The sequence below is a fragment of the Strix aluco genome, chromosome 3 (assembly GCF_031877795.1).
Source record: "Strix aluco isolate bStrAlu1 chromosome 3, bStrAlu1.hap1, whole genome shotgun sequence".
In the NCBI taxonomy this organism is placed as follows: Eukaryota; Metazoa; Chordata; class Aves; order Strigiformes; family Strigidae; genus Strix; species Strix aluco.
This window is the reverse complement of record NC_133933.1, coordinates 81739538-81766993: the sequence shown is the minus strand read 5'-3', so window position 1 is coordinate 81766993 and position 27456 is coordinate 81739538. Positions and strand designations below refer to the sequence as shown.

The 27456-nt window shown below is 50.7% G+C and overlaps 1 protein-coding gene across 1 annotated transcript in view; it reads left to right on the top strand.

Moving 5' to 3' along the window:
• The window catches only part of NR2E1 (nuclear receptor subfamily 2 group E member 1), a 68255-nt gene that overhangs the window by 37168 nt on the left and 3631 nt on the right, over positions 1-27456 (top strand). The window contains exons 2-9 of the mRNA XM_074820554.1: positions 12430-12670; positions 17579-17770; positions 18606-18693; positions 18976-19211; positions 20515-20661; positions 25254-25350; positions 25737-25886; positions 26156-26261. Coding sequence (XP_074676655.1) covers positions 12430-12670; positions 17579-17770; positions 18606-18693; positions 18976-19211; positions 20515-20661; positions 25254-25350; positions 25737-25886; positions 26156-26261 — 1257 coding nt within the window. The remainder of the gene's footprint in view (positions 1-12429; positions 12671-17578; positions 17771-18605; positions 18694-18975; positions 19212-20514; positions 20662-25253; positions 25351-25736; positions 25887-26155; positions 26262-27456) is intronic.

The window sequence follows — 27456 nt, the reverse complement described above, 5'->3', positions numbered from 1 at the left end:
CTTTGTATTGTCTTCTGCACACTAATGAAGCTCCTCTTAGGAAACCATGAAAATTTTAATGGCGTACCCAACAGTAATGAAAACCCCAGCACAGGATCTCTATGCTTCCTATAGACCGCTATGCCAGACTTAATGCATAATAGGAGAGATTTCACCTTTCATATATTCATAGTTTTCTTGGTGGATTCTTGTAAGGAAGAAGAAGGAGAATAATGAAACCAATAATTTCAAAACCTTTCTACAGATCTGTTGTTTCAAGGCTCTCTCTGTTTACTAATAAAATCAGATATGGATTAATTCTGAACTATATACAGATACACCATATAGACAGAAAGAGGATCAGCTTGAGAAGGCAGCAGAGTCTTTCCAGTGTCGGGTTAGCCGAAAGCCAAAGTACATTTACAGGGTAAAAGCAAATGCAGTGGCATAGTGAAGGTCACAGTCAAAGGTTCAGGGGAGTGTTAAATCTTACAGCTCAGCAATGAAGCCAGAGGCTCTTCTCAAGTTAGGCTATACTTGCAGAGCTACATGGATAACATGAAAGATATTCCTACTGTTTGGCTTTCACTTTTCTTTTACAAAGATAGTTCTACTTGAAAAGTGGACAGAATAAAATCCATAACCAATTTATGTGGACCTTAAAAAATCAGAAGTTCGTGCGCAGAGTGCACAGAGATGTGACACATGAGAATTATCATGAACTTCAAATCAAACTGCCACACCCTGTACCCTTCTACCCTGGTTTCAAGCTTTGTTTGACTACCATATAGTCTGCAGCAAAGCTGTGGATGACAAAACATGTTGTGTTTCCCATTAAAGCAAAAACAAGATGCAGAAAATGATGTTTAAAAAATCAGGGGAATAAACTTTAACTGTTGGATGCACTACTCCCTCCCCCGTGTGTCAAAGCAATTAGTGAGAGTCAGGTCAAAGGATCCGCTCTGCAGAAATGACAGAAATAGAATCCAGTGCGAAATGTCCCCCTGCAAAGACAAAACATATGCAAACAAATAGCAGGTAACTAGGAGATCTGATACTATACCACCGCCAGGAGGAGAGGGTCAGCAGTTACATCTGGTAATAGCCTCTCTCTTTTGTTTGGGGATCACTATTTTCCAAAAGAAAAGTTAAATATTGATTAAGTGATATCTCAAATATCACAAGATTATCAAACCAATCACAGGGATTAACTTTCCAAAATGCTCCAGTATAACCTCAGCTGCAGAAACTGTGCCAACTTGGTAATGGCTATTAACATCTGTATGCACAAGAATAATCCCCTGGTTTTGTTTCATTTTTCCTCTCTCTCTCTCTCTCTCTCTGATTGCTCCTATATATTTTATTGGTTTTCTAAGTGTACAGGATGTACCACTTGGGAACTTCATTCTGCATTACCTGGTGGGACCTGCTTAGAGTCAGAGGAAGCCAAAGGTTATTCAAGGAGGACACAAGACATCTAGTTGTGTTGCCCAATTTCACATGAGAAAACCTTCCCTTTAGAAGAGGGCAGGGGACTTTGCCAGTCATGAAGTCCTGTATGGATATGTTGACTTCGATCACACCAGCATAGTCTCATTCCCCGATAGCACTATCTACCTCAGGATTGAATGTGCTGCAGAAACCTTTGAGAACAGCATCAGACAGCTGAGAAGTTTATCTCCACTAAATAAGAGCACCAGCTGAGTCATCCAGCACAGTCACAGAGTCCAGGCTGTTTGGTAGCTTTCTATCCCCAGAGCCCACTCTCACGTTCACACTGATGGGGACGGCTCACTTTAGCTTCCATTTTTCCGCTCTCACTCTTCTCTTAGGGGGAGAAGCAACTTTAAAGCATGGGAGAGACAGACAGAGAGAGCATGACGCCCTATAATCCAACAAGTCAACTTCCCGAGCTCAAACATGAACTGATTTTTTTTTTCTTCCCTCGCCTTATAAAAAAGAAATTGACTTTTGTTTAGAGTTTGTGAAAAGTGGGACTCGGGGCCCAGTCAATGGGGCTCCCCGCAGCGCGGGCTGAGTGGAGCCATCTCGAACCAGTCAGCCGCGGCACCAATTAATCCGCTCTTTGTCACAGCCCCGGCCTCAGCAGCAGCGGCAGCAGTAGCAGCAACACATTTGGCCATTGTTCAGACCTTCATGCAACGGGATTTACCCTTTCAAAGAGGCAGTTTTGTCCCAAAGAGTTCGAGCGGAAGTTTCTCACTGACAATTTGCCCCAAATAGATAGATTTGTCAGCAGCAACTTTTAAAAGCAAAAAGCCATGGAGGAAAAAGGGGAGAAAAAGAAGTGTGGGGGAAAGAGCAAGTGCATCCTTGTCCATCCATCTGTCTGTCTGGGGGTCTGTCCTGAGCAGGTGGGGTGGGCGCAGGGCCTGAGGTACAGAAGGGCGAAATGGCATTGATGGGGGCTCTTGTTCATCTCAAGGCAGATGTAGCAAGGGAGCTAACAAGCTCCCAGGCTGTTGTATAGCTGCTCTGACTTCTGAAAGCCTTTCAGGGAACTTCTTTTACATGGCATTGTCATGCCTACTACACAGCACTGTGCTAGGCTGGCCAGGGTTTCCCAGCCTCAAATACTCCACCAGCAGCTCAACTCTGAGAGCAGCAGGCCTCATTCTCTGTGGTCTTGCCACCAAAATCTACATTTAAACCAATACAAGCAGGTTTTTGTACACAGGCTGGTGTAGCTTTTCCTATGCAATGGGGCCCATATCCCAGGCAGAAAAAGGTGAAACAAACCCACAGGTATTTCCTGCCCCCACACTAATGCCGCTGTGCTCCTTAGGGGCACACTCCTCTTTGGACTTCACAACTGTTTGCATGAACGGAGGGTCGAACCTGCTCCGTTGCAAACTGCAGCCATTCACATGCACTGCTGTTGCTCCCACCTTCAGATCATAGCACTGCCCAATATCCCTGGCTCACACGTGGGACCTGCCCCTCCCCACAACACCTCCCCACATGCTCCAAAACCAGAAAGGGAGAAAGCGCAAGAAACTCTCTCCCCAGCTTGGGCTCCAGCAGATCCAGGTCCATATACACACAGCCTCTCCCAGCAGCATGGAGACAGCCTTGCTCTCACATTGGAGAGCAGCAACTGGGAAGTTCCCAACCCTGTCAGACTAATCTCTCTTAATAGCACAAATTTTGGGAAAAATGGAAAATGTACGTCTAAAATCTCACCCGTGACTCCACCTTCTGTTACACCCAGTGGGCGGGTGGCAAGGAGGTGGCTAGCAGGTTTCTGTGAGCACCATGGTGCCTGAAACTAGGCCCCTGCTTTTCCCTAGGAAAGGCTGGAAGAGGTTGTTCAGCCTGACATAGGTTGCCCTTTACATACAAGAAACTATCATCTCATCACCTAGACAGCAAGTATAGCCTGCCCTGCCCCAGAGGCCTTTGACCAGCAAAAAAGCCAAATTCACGGGAGAACAAGTAGTTCTGCTGTAGTCACAGTGCTTATCTACTGCTATGCAGGCAGTTTGGCTTCCCAAACAAAGCTGAAGAAACCCAGTTCGTTGAAGTAGATCTGCTGCAGCTATCTGACCAAAAGGAGATGCATGAGAAATGGAAGCAAGGCAGCTATACAGCCCTAAAACTTTGCAATGAACTCTGGAAAATCCATTGCCGGGTGACAGCCAGTCCAGCTATTCTGTCAGACTACTTTGTCTCGCTGTATCTTAAACGGATTTGATCTACATTACTCAAAGAACCTCATTGTTTGAGTATTGCCCAGCCCACTGGTGTTTATTTGATGGCCTTCCCAAGCCATTTCCTGAAAGACACAAGAAAAATGAAGGCCAAGTTCAAACTGACATCAAAAATGTCACCAGCCTGCTTTATATCCACCAAGTTCCCCTAAGCCTGCTTACACCTGCTCTTGGAAAGGAAGAAGGGTACAAGTGACTGCAACCTAATAATAAACCAGCCAGAAGCAGGGCTTATTTACAATTAGGTTAGGGCTATTCCAGGTGAATTTGTTTACAGCAAAACCAGAACACACTGAGCTAAAACTGAAACATTGGGCTCCAGGCTTGAAGACACCAGTGGATGTCACATGTTCTAGGTAGCTTTCAACACAGCAGACAAAGAGGTCAACAAACAGTTTCAGAGCAGCAGTGTCTCAGTTGCAGCAGGCAGGTGTAAGACCTAGGACCTTCTCCATCTGCAGAGGAGTTTTAAGAGACCATAAGGGCAGGTGAGTAAGGATGGACACACCTTGCAAGGCACTGAGACAGGCTAAAAGTCAAGTGGTACAATTACAAATATGTTCAAATACAGTTTTCTCCAGGAAGTTCAGGAGAGAGACATGCCCATGTGCCATCTCTCCGGTGGAGGCCTCACTCATTCAACTCTCCTGGAAATGCACGAGTAAATTAACACTGCTCTTCTCTGGCATGGGAAGAACGCTGCTACCAGGGTCAATGGTATTCCCTAGGAAGCTTAGCTGTCCCACTCTTTATTCCTTTAGCATGACTAGCCCTGGTCACCAAACAAATTGATGGGGTTCCCAAGACCAGAACTCTTCTTCCTCCTCGAGTAATGATTTTGCTTGTGATTTCCAATAGAAGAAAAGTCCAACTACTGGATATGAAGGAAAGTATTCTACCAGCTACCATGTGTTTACCATGTGCACAGAAAAATAAACAGAAGAAGAACCCATTTGCTCTGTTTGTCTGTCAGGTGCTGAATCACATCAACCTCATGCCACCAAAAGTTCTAGGTGGATTTGAGCAGCATCAGCCAACACTGACTGCAATGACGATATATAGAAAATGTCAATAACAATCAAACAAATGCTCCTAATAGCACAAAACTGTTAATCAACCATACAGTAGATTTCAAACAACTTTTCATTGTGTATTTTCAGCCATACTGCAGTATTTGGATCACTCTTGGGATTTCCTAAACATCGTGATTTAATAGTCTCTGCACTTGCAATTGGAATAAAAGCATTGTTGAGCAATAATCTATGCATTGGACTTCTACTGCTTTAACCAAGTGATCTGCCACACAACTTTGCTTACCAGTATCAGCACTACCACATAACAGAGTAATTATGAAAAGCAGTTAATGTAAGCATTACTAGTTCTTATTACTCCACATACACCATTCCATGCTGAATTGCCATCCATGTCAATCCTCAGAGTTCTAGATTCAATGCTTCAATACTTTGTGCTCTGTATTGCAGCACAAAGAACTAAGTCACAAGATAAAGCTCTGACCTGCATTTCCCATCACACATTCCCCTGATTTATATTCCTTTACAAGAGCTACTCCTCATGGAAAAGAGGGACATACAGTTACTGGATCACATCTCACCAAAGAGATACCCTCTCCCATATTCAAGCACCTGTGATTCCCTAATATTTATGGTGATACAATGTTCTTGTGACAATTGCAGCAAAACTGCATCTGGCAAAATCACATGAGGACATGAAAATAGCTGAAGTCTCTTTTAAGAGTACTTAGAGCTTGGAATCCCTGGGTCAGAAAGCACTCCAGGCACCAGGGGTTTGTGAACCACCAGAATACATTGCAAGTTCAAGGGCGTGCTTTGTATTTGAACGGTGAAATCTTAGTTGAGGACTGACAGGACTCTTCAGGTCAGATAGGCTGCCTAAGACTTTGATTGTTCTTGACAGATTCTGCAGATCTTGTGCACACCAGCAGTCCTGTCAAGGCCATTAAACTACTACCTATTTCATATTTACAATGGAAGACCACAAGATCAGAATCTGCCTCAGTGGTGTGTTTTTATTGGACTGCATTTTCTGTTCAGGTAGAACAAGTACAAATAGCTGCAGGAGTTATATCATTTCACAGAGGAACACAGCAGACCTCTGCTTTCCTCTTTTCTTAGAAGTAAGAGTGCTAGATTTTGTTACACAGGCTCAGGCCATGGTTTCTAAAGATCACCATCCTGGGATCATCAATGTCTGAAATCTCAAAAGGCAGAAGACTCCAACCAACCTCATAATACATCTAGCTAGTTGCAGAGTGATGCATACCGTGCTCTTCTTTGCTCGGACTTGCCAGTAATTGCTCTACCTGCAAAGATATTCTGTGACCTATATTTTACGAAGTAAGAGATGAAGCAAGCATGTCTATAAATGTCAGAGACAGTCATAAAACTATCATCTCTTAAAAATCTATCCGCACCAACTGACTCAATACTTTCAAGCAGCACTGAATGAGATATGCTGACTCAATGCTGCATCTGGAAGTATTTATTTTTGTTGGTTCTAAATTTGTTTCCTGAAATAGATACCACAGATCTGGTCTCCAGCCAATATCAAGAGATATAGCTAAATTGAAGTCAATGGAGCTGAGCCATTACATTGCCATCCAGAAGTACGGCCCTTCCTAAGTGCATTCTTTGCTGCCACTACACAGTATTTTGTGCAATTGCCTCAAAGGTCAGCTTGTTAATAGGCTTCTACAGCAAAATTTGGGAGGCCAATCTACCATAGAAATGATTACGCTCGAAGTGCAATCAATCAGGGTCACAGCTGAGGCAACTGTTTCCTACGCACACACAAGTGCTTAGGACATAACCATAGCTATTCATTTAACGTATCAGTAAAATGATTTTTAAATGTCACAGCATAGCTCCAAGATGTATTTATTCCCTGTAGTCAGCATTCCTTTGTTGGCATTTTAAAACTGTTAAAGTACAGACCAAATCTTATTTTAAGTTTTCTTTTACTGAGATAATAATATATTTGCCCTCGTATTCGGACCTTTCACTAGTTTTATACAGCTGTGTCTCTACCAGCTTCAGTATTGATACTGTCTTTTGTGTTCATGTCAGGAAAACCAAAATGAGGCTGTTTCTCTCTAAATTAGATTGCAGCTGCTGCTACATCATTGGCTTATTACGACACTTTGATTTATATCTAACTAGCAAACTAACAAATAAGTCAAGTTACTAACTGGAGCTGCTTTGTTAAGCGCTTGTCTCGCATTGTCTAGATGGGATCAGGTACCAATGTAGGCGTATAAGCCAAGCCTGACATATCCCTTTCAAAGGCATACGTGATTAATGGGGCATTTCATTGCTGCAAGTGAACTCAGGCTTGTTCCACCCCTGAATACAAGTATTGAGAAGAAGTGCCACAACTTACGGAGATACTCTTTTCTCAGTTATCTTCCTTAGGTATAATTTTCCCTGCTATTCTGCACAAAGTGGCTTTGCTAACACACACTCATCAGATGCATGTGTGGAAATAGAGCTATATGGTCACTGTTTCAATGCAGTCATTAACTTATTTAACCAAGCGTGCACACACACAAGGGAGAAACTTGCCACTTTTTCAGTGGCATCTGTGGGGAACACGGGCCTTCCCCAATTTTCTGCAGGATGGATTACTCAAGGTGGAGGATGGGCTGAGAGATACTCAAGCCCAAAAGCCCCCAGAGGTAACTGATACGTTCACTTGGACACCTCAGCATGCGGAGGTCAAACACAGGGTGCCACCAGCCCAGGAAAGTCATCCCTGGCTGCAGCGGAAAGGTGGCTTTGCTTTACAGATGATACATAAACACGAGGAAATCCCTTCTGTGCCAGGAGAGGGGGAGCATTCACAGGACAGTCTTTTCACTGGGTCATCTTTCTGTGCCTTGGATTTTCACATTTTGGAAAAAGGCGTTTTTTTGCCCCGCCTGGAGAAAACTCACAGCATGAAGCTGTGGTGGTTTGGGGTTTTTTTTAATTAGCCAGGGCTCTCAGCACAGCCCTGCAGCCCTGGAAGGTGCCCAGCCTCAGGACATCCATGAGATGGCATCAAGATGGCCGCCAGGGCAGTTGACACACAGCGTCCTCAGCCCCTGGTGTCAGCCATGTTGGGTGCGATGGCCGAGGCAGGGCATGGAGAAGGCCAGCGCCACCATCGCTGGGTGTGGGGCCCTCCAGGGAAGGGGTCTGTGAGGCGGGGGCTTCACAGGGAAGGCTCGATACCGCAGAAGAGTTCGTTAGGTGCATTTCCACCACCCGCATTGGGAGCAGCCAGAGCTGGGCATCACGCACAGCCATGTCACAGGCCAGGAGCATGACCGGGCAGCCAAAGAGCAGCACGGTCCCTTCAGTGGCCTTTGCGGTGCCGCTGCCCATCCATCTGCCTGCAAGTGGATGCAGAAAGGGATTTGTGGCTGTGCTGCAAAAACACGGACTGTGACCTACAAAGATGTAAAGGTGCCTCAGACTTCAGGGGGGATTTAGCAACCCAAAAGAAGTAAACCAGGCAGGTATTTATGCTGCAAGGGTGCTGCTGTGCTCACCTCCCTGCACGGGGCCACCTGGGGCGCTGAGGGACACCCCCAGCTCTTCCCTGGCACGTGCACCAAAGGAGGGGAGTGGAGATAGCTTCTCGAGCGCCCCAAAGCAATAGCAGCTCCCTCTCCCAGGTGAAAATATCTCTATCCTTTCCTTCCTTATTGCCTTTCCAAGAAAATGGGTATGTTAGATTTGCCTGATCTTACCCACCTGCTTCCCATTGAGAGAAATGGGTGAAAACAACACATATTTATATTCTGCTGCTACATCCATAGACCTCTGGCAGCTTAAATTTTTTCCTCACCTGACCTCCTTCACTTTTTTCTTTTTCCTTTTTTTTGTTCAATTAAGATCTTTTGGCTCCCCATCCAAAGAGCAGAGAAGACGAGTGAGGTAAAGGCTGAAGGAGTGGTGTACTTGAAGATGGGTCACACGTTGGATTTTTCTTGCTGCTAAGACTCCTACATAAGAAAAGGTACCTGGCAAGAAACTGTGGCACAAAGCTGAGAAATGTCACTATGTAATTGTAGTCATAGTCCAGAGTCCTGAAGGAGATAGGGTGAAAAGGGAACACATGCCAGCTTCTGTAGCAGGATTGATACTATTTTTACTTCCAAGGCATTACAAGAAAACAGTAAATTTCATTACTATATTAGCATCTTCTCTATATCTAAGACTGCCTAATAAACAAAATGCTAAATACAATTGTGGTTTCACCCGGCAGGCAGCTAAAAACCAGAGCTGTTCGCTCACTCCCCCCCAGTGGGACGGCAGAGAGAATCAGAAAAAAAGTAAAGCTCATGACTTCAGATAAAGACAGTTTAACAGGACAGAAAAAGAAGGGAAAATAATAATAATGATAAAAGAATATATGAAACAAGTGGTGCACAATGCAGTTGCTCACCACCTGCTGACTGATGCCCAGCCAGTCCCGAGCAGTGGGACGCTGCTCCCCGGCCAAACCCCCCCGTTTTTTTTGTTCAGCATGACATCATATGCTATGGAATATCCCTTTGGTGAGTTGGGGTCAGCTGTTCTGGCTGTGTCCCCTCACAGCTTCTTGTGCACCCCCAGCCTCCTCGCTGGCAGAGCAGCATGAGAAGCTGAAAAGTCCTTGACAGTGTAAGCACTTCCCAGCAACAACTAAAACATCATCATGTTATCAACATTATTCTCATCCTAAATCCAAAACACAGCACTATACCAGCTACTAGGAAGAAAATTAACTTTGCCCCAGCCGAAACCAGGACAATGCTGGTAAATGCTAAATGGTAACAATGGTAATAATGATAAATACTAAATGCTAGCTATAATTTCCTGCCTTGTTGGAGCTGGACTACTTTTCCACCAAATGAACATGGAAACAGCTTTGATAGAAGCTGCAGCGAGAAGCTGGAGTGGAGAGAGAGCTCTTCCCTTTACTCTTCGAGGATGCAGCCTGCTTTCACTTTTAAGGACTGAGATATCTCTGTCCATCACAAAAACCCCAGGAAAGGCTCTGCAGAGACAGAGGACAAACCTCAGCTGGTGCAGGATTGCAAAGCAATACCAGGCACAGCCCAGGGGACAGGGAAGGGCTGATGATTTGCTCCCTCCCTCAGTGCCCCACAGCCCCAGCTGGCGCAGAGCCAGCTTTGGGTGTCTGAGTTATGTTAGTGGAGTTTTGGGTGCAGAGGTGGGTAGTTCGAGTTCTTTTTCTCTCTTGGCAAAGCCCGGTGCTGTACGCGGGAGAGAAATCCCTGCTTGCATTTATAGCAGCCTGTCTCAGGTGTGGCTGGAACCTGTGGACACAGTTCGACCAACCTTTGCAGTGTTTTCCAGGTGTCTTTGACTTTACAGGGCAAAGAATTGTGGCTGCTGTAGGGCCAGAGATCTGCCTCGCTAGTGCAGGGAATGCCCAGGGCCAGGTTTGGGCCCTGCTGCCATTTAATCCTCCCTCTCTGCTTTGGCCTCTGGGCCCTGCTAATGTAGCATGGTCATCTCCTTCCCTGTTGCTTTGAATGAACTTTAGCCTGCCTCCCTGGAAGCAGATTTGGAGTGAAAAACTGTCTGCGTTCCCTGATCCACCAGTTTCTTTGCTTTCTGGGATCTCCCTGAGCAACTTCCCAGCCCTCTGGACAATGTCCCTCAGTGTTAGGCAGGACCAGGCTTGTCCTGGTTCAAGGCTTCCTTCTGTGCCGTGGATGTGCTGGTCCCATGGGGAGCAAAGAGCAGAAGGTCACTGGGATCCCAGTGCTGCCCAGAGTCATGCAGCCCTGCAGCACAGGTATAGTATAGGCACAGGAGGAATCACCCATGACCTGGGACAGAAGGATGGAAGGACGAACTATGAAGTACAGAAGGACAGGGACAGTGTGTTTGAGGCTGGGCTGAGCACCACATTCCCTCAGGATCACAACCAGCAAGGGGGCAGTCAGTTGTGATGCATTAACACCTCTCACCGGTGGCAGGGATGAGAAAGCAGGGACCGAGGGACATTCGAGCGCTTCACAAGCTCCTCAGCAACTGCCGGTCCTGCCCTCTGGTGCCACTGCCCACCCCAGCTTGCATCCGCAGGAGAGATGCTCTTTCCTCCCTTCCCAGATGCCCACTTCTCCCCCCCCTCCCCGCCCTTAGGCTGCTCGACCAGCTCCCGCCTCACAGACAGTTTCCAACAGGAGCGGGAGAGCCCGGCAGCCTCTCGGTGAAACCAGAGCCTCTGAGTTGGGAGGGGGTCCCCCCTCTGGCCCCTCGCCGCGCCCCTGCACCCCACTGCGGGCTTCGGGCTGCAGAGGCGCGGCGAGGTCGACGGTGCCCGGGGCTCGGAGCAACCCTGCGGGGCAGGCGGGACCCTCTTCTACCCGCCCGCCGGGCCCGGTGTGGGTGGCAGGAGGAGTGACCCTCGGGCACGGCCGCCGTGCAACAGGTCCCGGTGCCGGGGAGGGGGAGCCGGGAGCCGCCGGCTGCGGGGCTGAGGCGACCCCGGCTCGGGGCACGGGGAGACGAGGACTTTTCCAGGCTGGGGCAGGACAGAGCGCTCCCCGCTTCTTCTGAGGGCGAAAACAAATCCTCCCGCCCTGCTCCCCCTGCAGCCCCGCCGTGCGCCCCCGGGAGCAGCCCAGCCCCGCTCCCCCGGTGCCAGCTCCCGCGGCAGGAGGGGCGCCCGGCCGCCTGGCGGGTAGGCTGGCATCCCTGCCCGCCCCGGCCCAACCAGGCTCGGCCCGGCTCGGCTCGGCTCGGCCCGGCTCGGCTCGCAGCCCCGGCCCGCTCCCCGCCCGGCCCCGCCGGCCGCCGGCAGAGCCGCTGCCCGGGCCAGGGCAAGGGCAAGGGCAGGGGCGAACCGCAGGCGGGCCCCACCTCGCCACGGGAAAATGCAAAATAAACGGGATCTTGATCCGTTCTTTCTGCTTGTCTTTTGTCTCGTCTTTTTTCTTTTCTTTTCTTTTTTTTTTTCTTCTTTTTTTTGGGGGGGGGGTGTCCCTTTTTATGACAGCGAGGGCACAAGGCGAGTGAGGAGGCGGAATCATCTCGGCAGCCGCTGCATTTTGTGTGGAAGCCGCTCGGGGGTTCATTAATATCATTAGCATTTAACCCCCTCCCTGCCCCCTCCCCTTCCCAGCGCAGGGTGACGTCACGCGGCGGCAGGAGTTGGGGGGAAAGCAAGGGAAGCTCAGTGGGCAAGGGGCGTCCCTCTCCCCTCCCCGCCGCTGCCTGTCACAGCCTCTCAGCCGATATTATAGGGGCCGAAGCCTGGAGCTCAAAGCGCAAAGTCAGCCAGTGTAATGAACTTCTGGAAACCTTTCCCTTTTTATACCATTCAGTTTCTGAGAGGCAGAGACAGCCTCCTCTGACGCCTTTTCCCCCCTTCCATTATTTTTCCAGGCTCTGATCTCCCTGCTCGCTGCACCGAGGCGCTCGGCGCAGAGCCCCGCTCCCCATCCTACCTTCTCCGAGTCTCATTGTTGTCCTGGCTGCTGTGGCTCTCGCTTGCCTTCCAGGAGCGCGGTGGCGAGCCCACTCGCACCCCCCTGCACCCTCCCGGGGTCCCGAGAGCACCTGCTCGCAGGGGGGCAGCGGGTGGCCGCCGACTTTGGGTCATTTCGTTTCTTTTTTTTTTTTCCTCCTTTTTTTTTTTCTTTTTTTTTTTTTTTCTTTTCCTTGCCGCTTCCCCGCAGCGTGTCCCCGTCCCTCGGGGAGGACATCGCCGGGGAGCGGGGCAACGGCGAGGATGTGCCGGCCCCCGCGGCGGAGCCAGCACTGAGCGCCCGAGGGAGGCACCTGCCCCGCGGAGCCGCCGCGGGGGGGGGAGGGTGGGGGGGGCAGCGCACCGCCTCGCCCCGGCGCCGACACTTCGCCCCGAGTTTAACGACTCCCGGGGGCTTCGAGCATGAGCAAGCCGGCGGGATCAACAAGTGGGTAATAACGCGGTGGAGGCTTCGAGCAGCCTTTCCGAGACGGGCTGCAGCCTGGCCTGGGGGGGCGGGAGGTGGAGGGGAGGGAGAGGAAGGGGTGGGGGGGTTGCGGTTTGGGTTTGCGCACCCACCCCCCACCCCCCCGCAATTAAAAAAGAAGTGTATATTTCCATTCGGAGTGGCAACGAATTTATAGGCTCGGAGTTGCCCCGGTGGAGTTTGGGCCCGGGGCTTACAAAAAGCCGCTTTCCAGCTGCCTACCCCGGGTTTCCGCGCCGGGAACCGGGGGGGCAGGAGCCCGGGGGCAGCGAGCCCCGGGAAAGGCAGCGGGGAGCGGGCTCGTCCCGCCGGGGCGCGGGCAGTTGTCTGCGGGAGTCCGGTACCGGGGCGGAGGGACGAAGGTTTGGGTTTAAAGGGCATTGCGGAGTTGAAACGTGCTGCTTTTCTCACGGACTTTATGCGATCTTCTGCGACATAATCATTTCTTTTTAAGAGTTTGAAACTCCGGTCACTCAATTGCACGGAATCGCGTAAGCAAGTCTGTGAAGGAGGATTTAAATGCAATACTTTGCACACCATTTCCAGTTACAACAAATAATCCTGCAACGAGGAAAGCAGAAACAACTTAAAAGTCACATTTTCCTTAATCCTAAATCCATGCACCTCATAACTGGGGAATTTAAAGCATGACTAACCGCTCGTACAGAACGGCTCAATCCGCATAATCCCAACGGGACTTTCGGAGTTTGTAATATGGATGGAGTCAGTAACAAAGGGGGGAAAAAATACCCAATCCAATTTAATGTCTGACAAGTGATGGATCGGACAGTTATTTCCTCTCCGCTCCGGCGGGCTCCCGGGGTTGCGGAGTGGCGGAAAAAGGGTGGCCGAGCCGGGAGGGACCCGCCACCGGCGGTACCTGCCGCCGGCCGCCCCCCGCCAGCCCCGCGGCCTTCTCCTTGCCGCTGCCCTCCATTATTTTGACCCGGGTCCGCCCTTTGTCCGCGGGGGCCGGGAAGCCGGGGACGGGGACGGGGGATGTTGGGGTGGTGGTGGAAGGGAGGGGGCCGCGGCGGCGGGGCCGGGGGACAGGCGGGGGCCGCGGCGTGGAAGTCGCGCGTGGAGGAGGCGGGCGGCGCAGAGCCCCCGCGCTGCGGCCGAGCTGCCGCCGGTTCGGCGTGGTTTGCCTTCTATTCCCGCGGGGCTGAGCGCGGCATTTTTCGGCGCCAGACACCCCCCCCCCCGAGGGGAAAAAAACCAAACAAACAGAATAGTAGCGGGGCCGCGGTGGAGGTAATAATCGGGCGGGGGGGGAAGGAGGCAGCGTCAAAAAAAAAAAAAAAAAAAAAAAAAAAGTGGCGGCGGCCGGGGCTGCTTCCCGCCGGCTGCGCTGCCCAAACTGCCCGGTAAGTGCGAGGGGAGCCGGAGCGGGATCGGGCCCGTGGGCAGCCGCGCCGGGACGTTGTCGGTGCCCCTGGCAGGTTTCTGAGTGTCGGGGAAGGGTCAGGAAGGGCCGGGGAGCCTCTGCCCAAAAGGCCGGCGGAGCTTCTGCCGGAGACATTTTGCAGAGGAAGAAACCCGCAAGGCGGGACCGCGCCTGCGGCCGCACGGTGCTGGGCGACCCCCGGCCCCCGCCGCCGCGTTCGCTGCTGCCTCCGACCCCCCCAGACCCCCGTGCACCGCCCGCAGGGGACCCCCAAGCCTGACCCGGCCAGGCCCCGCGGGGACGGGAACACGCGGGGCTGCGGGGCCCGAGCCCGGCCGGCCTCGGCAACGCATGCGAAAGCCCGACCCGCTGTCCCGGGGCCTGGGCGCCCGTCCCGGGGGTCCCGGGGGGCTCCCGGACAAGGGGTCTCCCGCCTGGCTTGTCTGCCCGCCGGTGGGCGTCTAGCGGTGTCAGCTGCGATGTCTGCCTGGGTGGTAACAAGACCCCATCCCGCCGTCCCCAGAGCCCAGCCTAACTTCTTTCAACAGCCTCTGATGGTAATTACAGTAATCGGGGCTGCCATATATCCTTTAAGCAATTATGACACACAAAATAGCCCCCAAGGACCCCCTGTCGTGGGATGTTCAAAACTGTTTCCCAGCTGAACAGAAATCCCATTTTCTTAGCGCTAAACTTCTGAGACGAAGCGGTACCTCGGGGAACCGGAGCGCTTTTAAACCGCGTTAATCAGTTATCTCATGACCCCGTGTCAAGCTTACATTTTTTTCTTCCCACCCCCCGCCCTGCCTCTTCCCCGTCTACTTATTTCATATTTCGCCCTGCACGAAAGTTTTCTCATAACAGCCCCCGCGGGGAGGGGATGGGGGGGTGGGGTTGGGAGGTGGCGGGGGGGCAGAGAGCGGCCGGGATTGCGAGCAGGCGGCGGGACGGAGCGGGGGGCTCCAGCCGCTCCCTCCGCCGTGTCCCCCCTCCCCGTCCTCCGCCTCGTCGGGGGTCGCGGAGCTGATCGGGCCGGCCGCGCCGCTCCGACGGCTGGAAACGTGGTTATTTGGGTTTGGCGAGGTGCTCCAGGTGCTCGGGTTTTATAGATGGAGTATGTGGACGCGTAAAGGGTACAGGGAACATATGTTTACATGCAGGGTGTGGGTATGTACGTATATAATTTGTATGATTTTTTTAAAGCGGCTCTCAAACTTAAAATCCGTCTGGGGAAACCTGTTTTGTAAAACTAACCCAAGTTCCTTCCTTCGCTGCTGCCCGCGTTTAGCGCCGACGAAGCCGCAGGCCGGCCGGGAAAGCGGGGACCCCTGGGGCTGCCCGGAGCCCCAGGCGGCGGCTCCACGGCGGGCCCGGGTGCGCGGCCGGGGCTGGGCCTCGCTGCCGAGGGACGGGGGGGCGGGGGGTCCCCCGGCGGCGGGAGCGGCGGCGGGCCGGGGTGCGCGGGGGCAGCGCGGCGGGGCCGGGCTCTGTACCGGGATGCACCACTGCTGCACGTACCGCTTCAGTGTCTCTCCCCCCACCCCCAGTCTGCCCCTCCTCCTCCTCCTCCTCCTCCTTTGTGTGCGTGCGTGTGGACCCTCTCTCTCCCCGTGGATGCGAAGGGCTGGAGAGGGAAGTCGAGCGCTTTCCCCTGTTGGCATTGTGCGATATCCGAATTCCCATGCTACACTTTTTGACGGGTCACTGGTGCCCCAATAGGCAGGTGGCAAGGAGGGCTTGTAATTACACACTCCCAGAAACCGTGCCTTGGCCTCAGCCCTCCTCACGGGCGCCTACCTGCAGCTCCAAAGCCGCGGCTTGCTCGCAGGCAGTGGGGCGGGGAGGGGGGGCTTCCTTTCGCTGCGCTCCTTATTAATTGCGTAAAAGTTTTCTATTCTTTAACCTCTCTCCCTCCCTCCCACCTTCCCTCCCTCCGCCACCCCTCCCTCTCGCCGTCCCGAACCTAATCCCCGTCCCTCTCGCCGTGTTGTGTATAGCAGCTGTCGGGTTTCATTTAGGGGAGAAGCTGGCAGCTTGTGCTCATTGGAGGCAGTCAAACGAGTTTCAATGGGCAAAATCATTAAGTTAACACTTTATCTAATGTCCCCATTGTCTGCCAGCAGTCATTGTCTTAGAGCCTTAGCCTAGACATGTCTGGAAGTATCTCGGACTCCTAAATTCTCTAGGGAGAGAGAGGAGCCCCTGCGACCTGTTTCCATGCCCCCCCCCCCCCCCCGCCCCCCCCAGCACCGCTCCGCACGCTGTCGCCTTCCCCCTTCCAGCCCTGTCTCCCCCCAGCCCCCCAGCCGGGGCTCTTCCCTGAGCTACTTCCAAACAAAGATAGCGGCCCCGAGCGCTTTCCGTCGGAGTTTAGAGACCAAGGTTGGGTGAGAGGGACTGAATCTCCAGCTTAAGTTCTGGTAGGAGGGAAGAAGGCTGTTTGAGGCAGAGAAAAAAAAAAATAAAAGGAAAGGAAAGGAAAGGAAAGGAAAGGAAAGGAAAGGAAAGGAAAGGAAAGGAAAGGAAAGGAAAGGAAAGGAAAGGAAAGGAAAGGAAAGGAAAGGAAAGGAAAGGAAAGGAAAGGGAAGGGAAGGAAAGGAGGAAAGGGGGAAAGGGAAAAAGGGGGGAAAAGGGGAAAGGAAAAGGGAAAAAGGGAAAAAATAAAAATAAAAAAGGGAAAGAAAAAGGAAAAAGAAAAAAGAAAAAGAGAAAAAGAAAAGAAAATAAAAGAAAAAGAAAAAAGAGAAAACAGAAGAGGGAAGGCGGAGAAAGGGCAGAAGCCGAGCGGCGTTTTGGCGGGTTTCTTGAACCGGGCGGCAGTAATCTCTGTCCGAGTTTTCACAGCGCCTTCAGAGCATTTGCAACTCTAGGCAAAGTCGGTGCGGCAGCAGCGCCCGGCGGAGCGGTGCGGAGCGGTGCGGAGCGGAGCGGTGCGGAGCGAGGGGCGCTGCCCGCCCCGCGCCCCAGCCGCCCGGAGCTGCCCACAAAGGGGAGGTGGAAAGTTGTGCTGCAGGTTTTGGGGCGAAGAAAATGGCACGCCTCGTCTGCGGCAGGAGCCAGCCCCCTTTCGCTGGGGTTGCTAGGGAGGAGAGGAGGTTACTTGGCTTCCCGGTCGTTTTATTTTGTTTTGGTTTATTCTGTGCCTCGGTCTCCTGACTGCACTCCTGCCCAGGGAAAGTGCCGTCCTCTGTTTGCCGAGCGCCAGAAAGCGAGGGGAACGCCCCCCGTGTCCGTCCCCCCCCCCGCGCCAAGTCTCCCCCCTTCGCATCCCCACTTCTAGCAGGCAAGTCTGCTGCTCCCGCTGCTGTAATCTTCCCTTCCAAAATGGGTCTTGGCGATTATAGGAGATCCAAATAAACGTAGCGGGGCATGAATAATGCTCATTGTAGAAAACTGACACTTGCTCAAGGAAAAGAAAGTTGGCTATAAAATCACTTCATTATTTGCTTGTACTGCGGCTCTGGGGCTAATCCCTCCGGAGGTCAGATTGCTGAGCGCTCGCTCTCTCCCTCTCTCCCTTCTCTGCTTTCAGGTCGCATTTTAGACATCCCTTGCAAAGTGTGTGGGGACCGCAGCTCCGGGAAACACTATGGGGTTTACGCCTGCGATGGGTGCTCGGGATTTTTCAAGCGGAGCATCAGGAGGAATAGGACCTATGTTTGCAAATCGGGAAATCAGGTACCAGCCGCAGCGCGGACCCCTCACCGCCTGCACTTCTTACCCCGCGATTCCCCAGGGCCCCGCGTTGCCCCCCCCCCCAGCCAACAGAGACACCTGCGGCAGTAAGATCCAGCGGCCACGCAGCCTCACTCCCACCTCCCCAGGGGGTCCCCGGCCGAGGCCGGGCGGTGGGTGCCCCCACCCCCCCCCCCGCCTCCCCCCGGCACGTCCCCCCGCCCCGGGCCGTGCGGCCGCAGCCCACCGGGGGTGGTGGGGGGGATGCGCAAGGGGCGGGGGGGCGTGCAGCCAGCTCACCGGCTAATTACACGAGGAAGCGGGGGACAGCCCCTCGGTAAGCCACAATCCACAGCCGGTCCATGGACAACCGCCCCGCAGCGCGGGAAGAGGCAGCTTCGCTTCTTCCCTTTCCCGCTCCGGCCGCGCTCATTTCCACCCGCGGACCGTCCCCGCGGGGATGCGGGGCCGGGGACGCGCCGGGGGGGGGCGGGGGGGGCACCGGGGACCGGGGCGCCCCGAGGGGGCGGTGCCGTCGTCGCTGTCTCGGGTGCTGAAGGCGGCCCGGCCCGGCCCGCCCCGCCGCGGGACCAAGCGGCACGGCACGGCACGGCACGGCACGGCACGGCACTGCCCCGCACGGCCCCCCTCGGCCCTCCCCGCCGCGGGGCCAAGCACCCCGGCCCGCCCCGCCCCTGCCCGGCCCGCCCCGCCGCGGCCCCCGCCGTCGCCCCGAGGGGCGGCCCCCTCCGTGCCTCCCGCCGCCGCGGGGAAGGCGCCGGGGTCGGGCGGGGTGAGCGTGCAGCCCCCCCCGGCCCGACGGCTGGCTGTGTTACAGGGAGGCTGCCCGGTGGACAAGACTCACAGGAACCAGTGCCGGGCCTGCCGGCTGAAGAAGTGCTTGGAGGTCAACATGAACAAAGACGGTACCTGCTCCCCCTCTCCCAGGGCCGGGGCGGCAGGGTGGCCCGGGCCTTGCTCTGAACCGGGGAGCGGTGTGTCACAGCAGGGTTCCCCCCCCCCGGCCCCTAACGACCCCCCCATCCCACGGCAGCCTGGCCCATTTCTCCCGAGGCACTCCCTTGGGCGGGAGGCACGGGGCCGGCCCTAAAAAACTGCGTGGAGGGAGGGAAGCCCAGCAGAGCAGCGTGGGGTACCCGTGGCGGGGCCCCGCGGTGACCCCCTGGCCTCTCCTTGGTGCCCCACAGCGGTGCAGCACGAGCGGGGCCCCCGGACGTCGACGATACGGAAGCAGGTGGCCCTCTACTTCCGCGGGCACAAGGAGGAGAGCGGCGGTGCCCCACACTTCCCTGCCGCCGCCCTGCCGGCACCCGCCTTCTTCACTGCCGTCTCCCAGCTGGAGCCCCACGGCCTGGAGCTGGCCACCGTCGCCGGCACCCCCGAGAGGCAGGCTCTGGTGGGCCTGGCGCAGCCTACCCCAAAGGTCAGCCACTGCCCCGGCCCCCCGCGGGCCTGCAGACCTCGCTGCTGGGGTGCCTGCAACCCACCAGCTCCTTCCCGCCTCTGGGGTAGAGGTGGCAAAGAGGAAGGCTGGAGGCCTTGTGGGTGGTGGTGGGGACTCTTTTGTTGTGCCCCTAAAAGCTCTGAAGATCCGAGGAGCAAGGGGTAGGAGGCCCTCTGCAGAAGGGATAGGCAGAAGGACCGACTGATAACCTGCTCTGTACAAACCCCGTCTCTCCTACATCCTTACACCCTCATGGTTGCAGAGGGGCTCCTCCTGCCTGGAGCCCATTCACAAGTCATTTTAAAGCTTGTTTCATGAGGATGAGCTGCAATCACTGAGTTTTCTTCAGCAAAATGCCCATCTGTAGTGGTGTAGTCCAGAAAGTACTATCTGTACTGACCAAAGGCTGCAGCTTGTCCACAGAGACACAAACGTGTCTAAGCTGGCTTTGTGCTTCTTGGCTGTGACATTTCCCGAGCAGCCCAGTCGAAGCACTGCTGTGGCCTCAACTGCACAGGAATTAGCCATAAGATGATGTTTTTCATTAACCTGTTTTCAATGACATTTTGCATATTTACAGCACCTAGAAGATCAAAGAAGAGACAACTTAAATAGTTCTCTATTTCCAGAGTTGGTAGCTTGGGAGAATCCATCATGAACACGATCACAACAGACAGTTTTATATTTCAATTTTGGAAAATACTGAATCAGAAATTATTTAGCAAGAAAACAGCACATGCTTGAAAACATAACTTCATTCCAATCCTGCATACCTTTTAGGTAGTTATTCTTAGCTCTACACATCTGCTTACAGCTTGTTATGATCAGGGAGCTAGATGAAGGTTAAGGCTGAACGAGTACTTACTGCTTTGCTGAGCAAGGCTGGAGTGCTAAATCAGCTTCTGAAGCACAGGTTACAAACCACAAATTCTTAATCAAATTTGTATTCTTCTAACTCTGCTACCTGAGCTGTGCTATTGTGTAACAGGTTAAAGGATGACACTGCATTTTGGTAATATTTTTCCCCTATGTAATAATTTCATTCCCTCTTCAACCTCCTCCGGAGAATGGTTTCGGTAGTTCAGTTCATCCACATGGATGAGCAGCAGAGAGCAATTTGGAGTGAGCCCACTGAAAGCAATGCCCTCTGCTTGCAGAATAAGAGAGCACACTCTGTATTGGGTATGAACGTGATGCACTGAATGGTGGCTGTAGGGGAGAGGAAGATGAGGCTGCCTTGGTGACATTGTATGAAGTTGCTTTATTTTCTTTTTGACATTAGTACCCACATGAAGTCAACGGTACCCCTATGTATCTCTACGAAGTGGCCACCGAATCCGTCTGCGAGTCAGCAGCCAGACTTCTGTTCATGAGCATCAAGTGGGCCAAGAGTGTCCCAGCCTTCTCCACCTTGTCCTTACAAGACCAGGTAAGGCACGTGCAGTGGGAGTGGCATCAGCCTGGCCTGCCTGTTAAAGAAGGCTCAGAGCTCAGACTGGGTCCTGAACCTTCAGACCTAGACCTTTAAATCCATAATGGACTTCAGCAGTTCTGAAGTTCAGTGCAGTTTTGGTCTGTCCCTGAAAACCAGGCATTGATTTGGAGACTGCTTTCCTGCAACTTTTATTTCACAAAGCAAGTGAAAATCAAGCCAGAAAAAGATCTAATATAAAGTGGAGGATGAGTTCTAGAGGAAAAGTCACCAGACTCCAGACCAAGCTCAGCGTGCCAAAACTGCTTCTCTGCTTGTGGGACAGCTTTCTCCCCATAAAACAGGGAACAGCATCTTACCTTGCTATTTTGGGATGAGAAGTGCTTAGTTAAGCATATAGCCTCAAGATATGACAGAGGTGATTTCTGAAGACCTCCCCTCCCTTCCCCTCCTCTCCTCTCCCCTCCCCTCCCCTCCCCTCCCCTCTCCTCTCCTCTCCTCTCCTCTCCTCTCCTCTCCTCTCCTCTCCTCTCCTCTCCTCTCCTCTCCTCTCCTCTCCTCTCCTCTCCTCTCCTCTCCTCTCCTCTCCTCTCCTCTCCTCTCCTCTCCTCTCCTCTCCTCTCCTCTCCTCTCCTCTCCTCTCCTCTCCTCTCCTCTCCTCTCCTCTCCTCTCCTCTCTTTTTACACAGCCAACATTTTTTCTTTATTCATGTTGACTTCAGTGAACTTACAATTACATCAACATGGTGGAAGCAGAATTTGGCCAGCCCTCAATATTTTTCACCATTAATTAAAATCTACTCTAATTTGTCTTGTTTTCCTCTATGACAATTTGCCTTTGCCTCAAGTAAATCATATGTGAACCATACGAGCTGAAGCAATTTCTTAATGACTTGATTCTTGATGAAGACTCAGTGTGCTTTGTATAATGCACTAATTTAAAAAAAAACCTAATCAGATAATTATAAAATGGAAGGGAGGAAATCTATGCAAAGCTCCAATCATAAAAGACATCTAATACTTTGATATGATTGAGCTAATTTCCCCAAATGGTAACTAGAAACGTTGTGCCTTAGATGTTACGTAGCAGTCATCAGAGGAACTAGTTCCTTTCCATGGATGCATGTTGCAAGTGTTGCAGTTGATATGCAAATACATATTTTGAACTGAAAGAAAAGAGCTTCTTAGGAAACTGATAGTGTTTTCTACCTAAAGGTAAATCATGACGGTCACAATGTGATATAAAGCTAAGGTACATTGACATGTTCCTTTTCTAGCACCAGACTCATGTTTTCAAATCCTTGCTGTGAAATTAGACTAAGGGGGACACTGCTCAGCTCTGGCAGCAGTACTGCTATGCAGTGAGCATGAGGGGAGCAATGAGATAGGGCCCGGGAGGTTACACATACCGTTAGGAAGACAGCAGTCCCAGTGCAGCATGCTGCTCTCTGATGTCTTCTGCTGCCACTACTCCTGTGGAGCACTGGGTCTGTCATACCAAGCAACCAAAGAAACAGGCCCAAATATCAAGGACAAGCAGCGAGCGTGCCACTTCAGCAGCAGCCTCAGCACATGGGAAGAGGCTGGGTCCATCTCTAGACCAGTGATGCTCACAGGATGTTCCTTAGGTGAAAGCTTTTTTTGACATAATACCAATGCATTTCCCACAAGGTCATCTCTGTTAGTGTGCAGAGGTGGAGTCAGCAGGATCTGGGAGCAAGGGAAGTCTCCATTGCACATGACCAACCATGTCTCAAACAGCAAGGCCTGCTTATCTATCATAGATACCAGAGTGTTGCCGTTATCTTTAAATAATCCACTGCATCTTTCACTTTCACATCAGGGACTGATGTTAGTTAATTACATATTAAAATCCCAGCCTTTCCTTAACATCACCTTGAGTTGCTGTACCTCATTGTCAACCAGCTTCCTCAAAAGACAGCTGCTCAGCTCTAAAGCTTGGACCTGGGCCTCTCTCTGCATGATTCCCCTGTCATATTCAGGAGAGCTGGAGAATAAATAACTCTGATTTTCATCACTTTATTTCGTAAATAATCAGGCAGTTCATTTTTATAATAGTGCCATTGCGTTATGTAATTTGACAATGGCCTGGCTGTAAATGTCTGCATTTCTCTTTCTTTTTGTATCCCTGACATCTGCCTGAGGAGAGTCAAAAAACCTCTTCCTGGATTTTGCTTTTGTTTGTGCTCTTCCGAAAAGGCAGGTGCATTGTGATTGCAGCACTTTGTGACAGTTTCATCTCGAAGGCAAGGAAATAAGTAGCAACCAATTTGCTGCCAAAACACAAGTCTGAGGATTGCTGTGTCACTAGCCTCAGCAAAACAGAGGCTGTGTCCCTTCCCCAGCTCCATACAGCTAATCCCATTGTGGATTGGAAGCCACACAACAAAAATGCCATGCTTCAAGTTCTGCTGGCCTGCACACTTGCCCAGCTTGTCTGTAAGACAGGTTGGTCCAATGCAGGTCACCAACAAAAGGTTGTACTTACAGGATGGGGTTGATTAAGAAGCAAAAACCAGTCCTTCAGGAAGCCTGGTATTTCTTGCTTCTTTGAAGAAGGAGGGCTGAGCATGACTTCATCATGAATTATTTTAATTGGTGGTTTTACAGACTTATGCATAGGCATGAAGAAAGATTCAGCTATTGGAATAGTCTCTTATTTCTAAAGTCTTCTGACTTTAAAGACTTAGTGGAAAAGAACATATGAAATAGATATCATCCAGGAACCACCGTTCATTACCATTGTATCTGCATGAATGAATGACAAAAAAAGTTTTACAAAAGCAAATGAAAGGCTGGTGAATCATTTCCTATGTCATAAAGAAACCTGCACACCCATCAGGCAGGATTATCTGGAGGAGGGGCTGGGTTCGCAGGCTGCAGCAGTTAGGAGACTTACAAGCAGGTTCAGCAGCTCTCAGAACAGAGCTGAGACAGGCACCGCACCTAGACACCCCCCCCCCCCCCCTCATTTCATACAATAACCTGGGCAGCTTCCAGTACTATAAAATCCAATTTAATTATTTCAAACAGTAATTGTATGCAAACAGAGACAGAAATACTTTTCTGTCAGAATTTCCTTAGGATCTCCTTGTAGAAGTTCTGCAAAGCATATGGCACATAAAGGCACAAAATGGGCATAAGCCTACAGTGCCAAGCTGAGAGCAGAGGTTCAGAGAGCTCTTCCTCCCATTCTGATCAGAACAGGGTGGTTTAAAACTCATAATACTGTTAAGAGTTAGCACATAGATAAAGGATTCAGTTTTACTGTATGCTTTCTGTATCATCTATTACTTTCACATATCTGATTCCAAGGAAATAATAATTCATGTGGTACAACATATTTTTTTGCTTTGTTCTTCCTTACAGACTCTTATAGACTTAAAATACCCTCCTTCCTATTTTCCTAAGAAGCTAAGCTGCTGATGCTTTCATGGATCACAGCAGTATTAACGCTTGTGGTTTGGTGGTTTTTGCTGCATGCGTTTTGGGCAATCTGTTTTCACTGCATGGAGCCACCAGATGATACCTCCTGAGTCCACTACAGTTCCCACCCCTCCAAATCTCTCCCACTCTACTGAGACACATGAGGTCCCAGCAATGTGTACACACCACAGCATCTCCTTTAGGCCCTGAACTTCAGCTGAACTGGGGTCCCGCCAAACCCTCTCTTAAGAGTTGGTCTGGCCCACAGGCCATAGATGCCCTCAAGACTAGACATGTCTGTTCTGGCTTTGCCAGTCTGCATTACCAGGAGTCTTGTTTCCTCTTCAGATGCACCACTGCCTCTCCACGGAAATCAAAGGCATTGCCTCCAAACAGAGAAAAACGCATCCTCCATACAGCCAGGCAACATACAAAAATTGCAGAGAACTAGCAATGCTGTCAGCGTAGGTGCTTGGATACTCAGTTCTCTGAAACAGCTCTTAGGGCCTGGAATTTCTGAGTCATTTTAAGCAAAAAGCAGGAAAACAGTTGACACTGAGAAACCATATGTGTGTCTAGATGCTGTGCTTGAAAGAGCTAAAGACTTGCTTAGTAAGGAAGGAGTTAAAAGATACACATGTGCTCTAAAGCAGCGCTCCCTACAGAGTGATGTAGTTTCAGGACATTGTCCAGGCTTTTCTTCACAAATCCTGCCTTCCTGAGGGAAAGGATGGTAATCCCTAGAGAGCAATAGGAGAGCACTCGTCCAACTTGTCCTAAGACAGCTCTATGTGCCGATGGGGAGGAAGAGAGAGCCCACCCTGTGCTGAGAAACAGGCGAGTGTTCCTGTGGTGAACAAGCTCTCTGGGGTGGGAGTTCTCACTCTCCTTTCTCTTTCTCCTCCCTTTTGGTCCACAACATGGTGCACAGTGAGTCAACCCTCAGTGCTTTTCTACAATGCATAGACTTATTTCTAGACACCTTCTCAAAAAGCTAAGAGAAGAGCTAACGAATGCTGTGGGGAAAATACCATGACAGGCATTTAAAGTAGTTTTTAAAATAACAGAAATTTACATATTTAAATTGTTTATAAATCTATAAATTATACACTATGTTATATTGTACATCTATTGTATGACAGCTGATGCTTTTGGAAGATGCTTGGAGAGAACTGTTTGTTCTAGGAATAGCACAATGGGCCATTCCAGTTGATGCTAACACTCTACTGGCTGTATCTGGTAAGAATTGCACAATTTAATGACTTTGTTAGAAAAATTACCATAAAAATACATTACTGAAAAAAAGAACAACATGTAAAGAATAACAAATTCCTACTGAACAATAGAGCATACCTGTCATTTATAAATCTATATTTAAATGCAAATAATGTTGTTTTGTTGTATTCATGACTGCTTGCATTGTCATTTAAATGCAAATTACTGTGTTTGTTATCATCCAAGAGAAGATTTTATATTAACTTTCATACAATATAGTCAGTTTACATGGAACCAGATAGACAAGTGTGACAATAGAGTGGATATTGATACAGAGGATTTTGTCAGAAATCAATATAAAATAAAGCAAATGCGTTTAATATTATTTATTTCATCTGTTTCTGTTTTAGGCATGAATGGTGACAATACAGATTCTCAGAAGCTGAATAAAATTATTTCAGAAATACAGGCTTTACAGGAGGTTGTGGCTAGATTTAGACAACTTCGGCTAGATGCTACCGAATTTGCCTGTCTCAAATGCATTGTCACTTTTAAAGCTGGTAAGCAGAAAGAATCTCTTGCTCGTCTCACCTGATAACTATGAGGTTGCTACCTTAAAGCAAAAATTATGTTTTGAACCAGACATAGCTTTGTATCATCCAACAGGTTTCTCGGAATTGAATTCCAATAGTCAGTGTTGCATTTTGAAAGGCTGACAGTGGAGTGCTGGGGAACTAATGGGAATGTTTAATTTCCATTGATAGCAGTAGCTGAACTGTTTTGACCCATCCAAGAGTCAAGCTGAACTAGTAACTGATATGCTTTCCAGTGCCTACACACAGTGGTTCCGAACTGAGGAGTTTCCGAAATGCTGCCGCCATAGCAGCCCTTCAAGATGAAGCCCAGCTCACTCTGAACAGCTACATTCACACCAGGTGAGTGGTGTCTTTGCTCAATACTTCTCGCAGGTGTAGGGGTAAAATCCTGCTCTCACTGTAGTGAAGGTGACATTTCCACTGACTGAAATGGGGACCAGGCTGTTACAGCAAGTATACATTGGCTGTCAGCCTGCTGGGATTTGGCATTCCCTGATGAAACAGAATCATCAAATAGGTTGGAAAAAAACCCTAAAATCATCGAGTCCAACCATTAACCTAACACTGCCAAGTCCACCACTAAACCATGTCCCTAAGTGCCACATCTACCAGTCCTTTAAATACCTCCAGGGATGGTGACTCAACCACTTCCCGGGGCAGCCTGTTCCAATGCTTGACAGCCCTTTTGGTGAAGAAATTTTTCCTGATATCCCATCGAAACCTCCACTGGCACAACTCGAGGCCATTTCCTCTCATCCTATCACTTGCTACCTGGGAAAAGAGACCGACACCCACCTCACTACAGCCTCCTTTCCTCGCTACAGCCTCCTTTCAGGCAGCTGTAGAGAGCAATAAGGTCTCCCCTGAGCCTCCTTTTCTCCAGACTAAACAACCCCACTTCCCTCAGCCACTCCTCACAAGACTTGTGCTCTAGACCCTTCACCAGTTTCGTTGCTTTGGATGTGCTCCAGCACCTCAATTTATTCAGACAAATGGAAAATCACTAAAAGGTGAGATCTTCCCCTGGGAAGTGATACCTGCTGTGGAACACTTTGCAGTTCAGAAGGCTACATTTCCCTCTACATTTTATTCCATTAAATACTGCTAATAGTGATGCTCAAAACCTCACATCACACAGCTGTATGAGTGCTTTTCACCCAAGATCTCCAATCCCCATATCATTTCCCCCATTTTGCAGACACAGAAATTGGGACACAAGGAAGTTAAATGGCTCTTCCAAGACACTACCTTGAGTCTGTTCTCAGGTTGAAATTAAAACCTCAGAACTTGTGAATCCCATTTTGGTGCTGCAGCAGAGTGATGCGAATCATTGTTTGGGAAGAAAATATTCTCCCTTGTCTCATTCAGGATAAGTCCCATGGGATACAGAACTTTTTAAAACCTGCTGTAAAAGCTGTAGCTGTTGTCCCATGAAGTATACAGGGGTGAGCCCAGGAATGCACAAAATGTACTATGCAGAGTACAACCCCACACTCTAGAACCGCTGGTTGTGAACAGATCAGTAGCTGCCTCC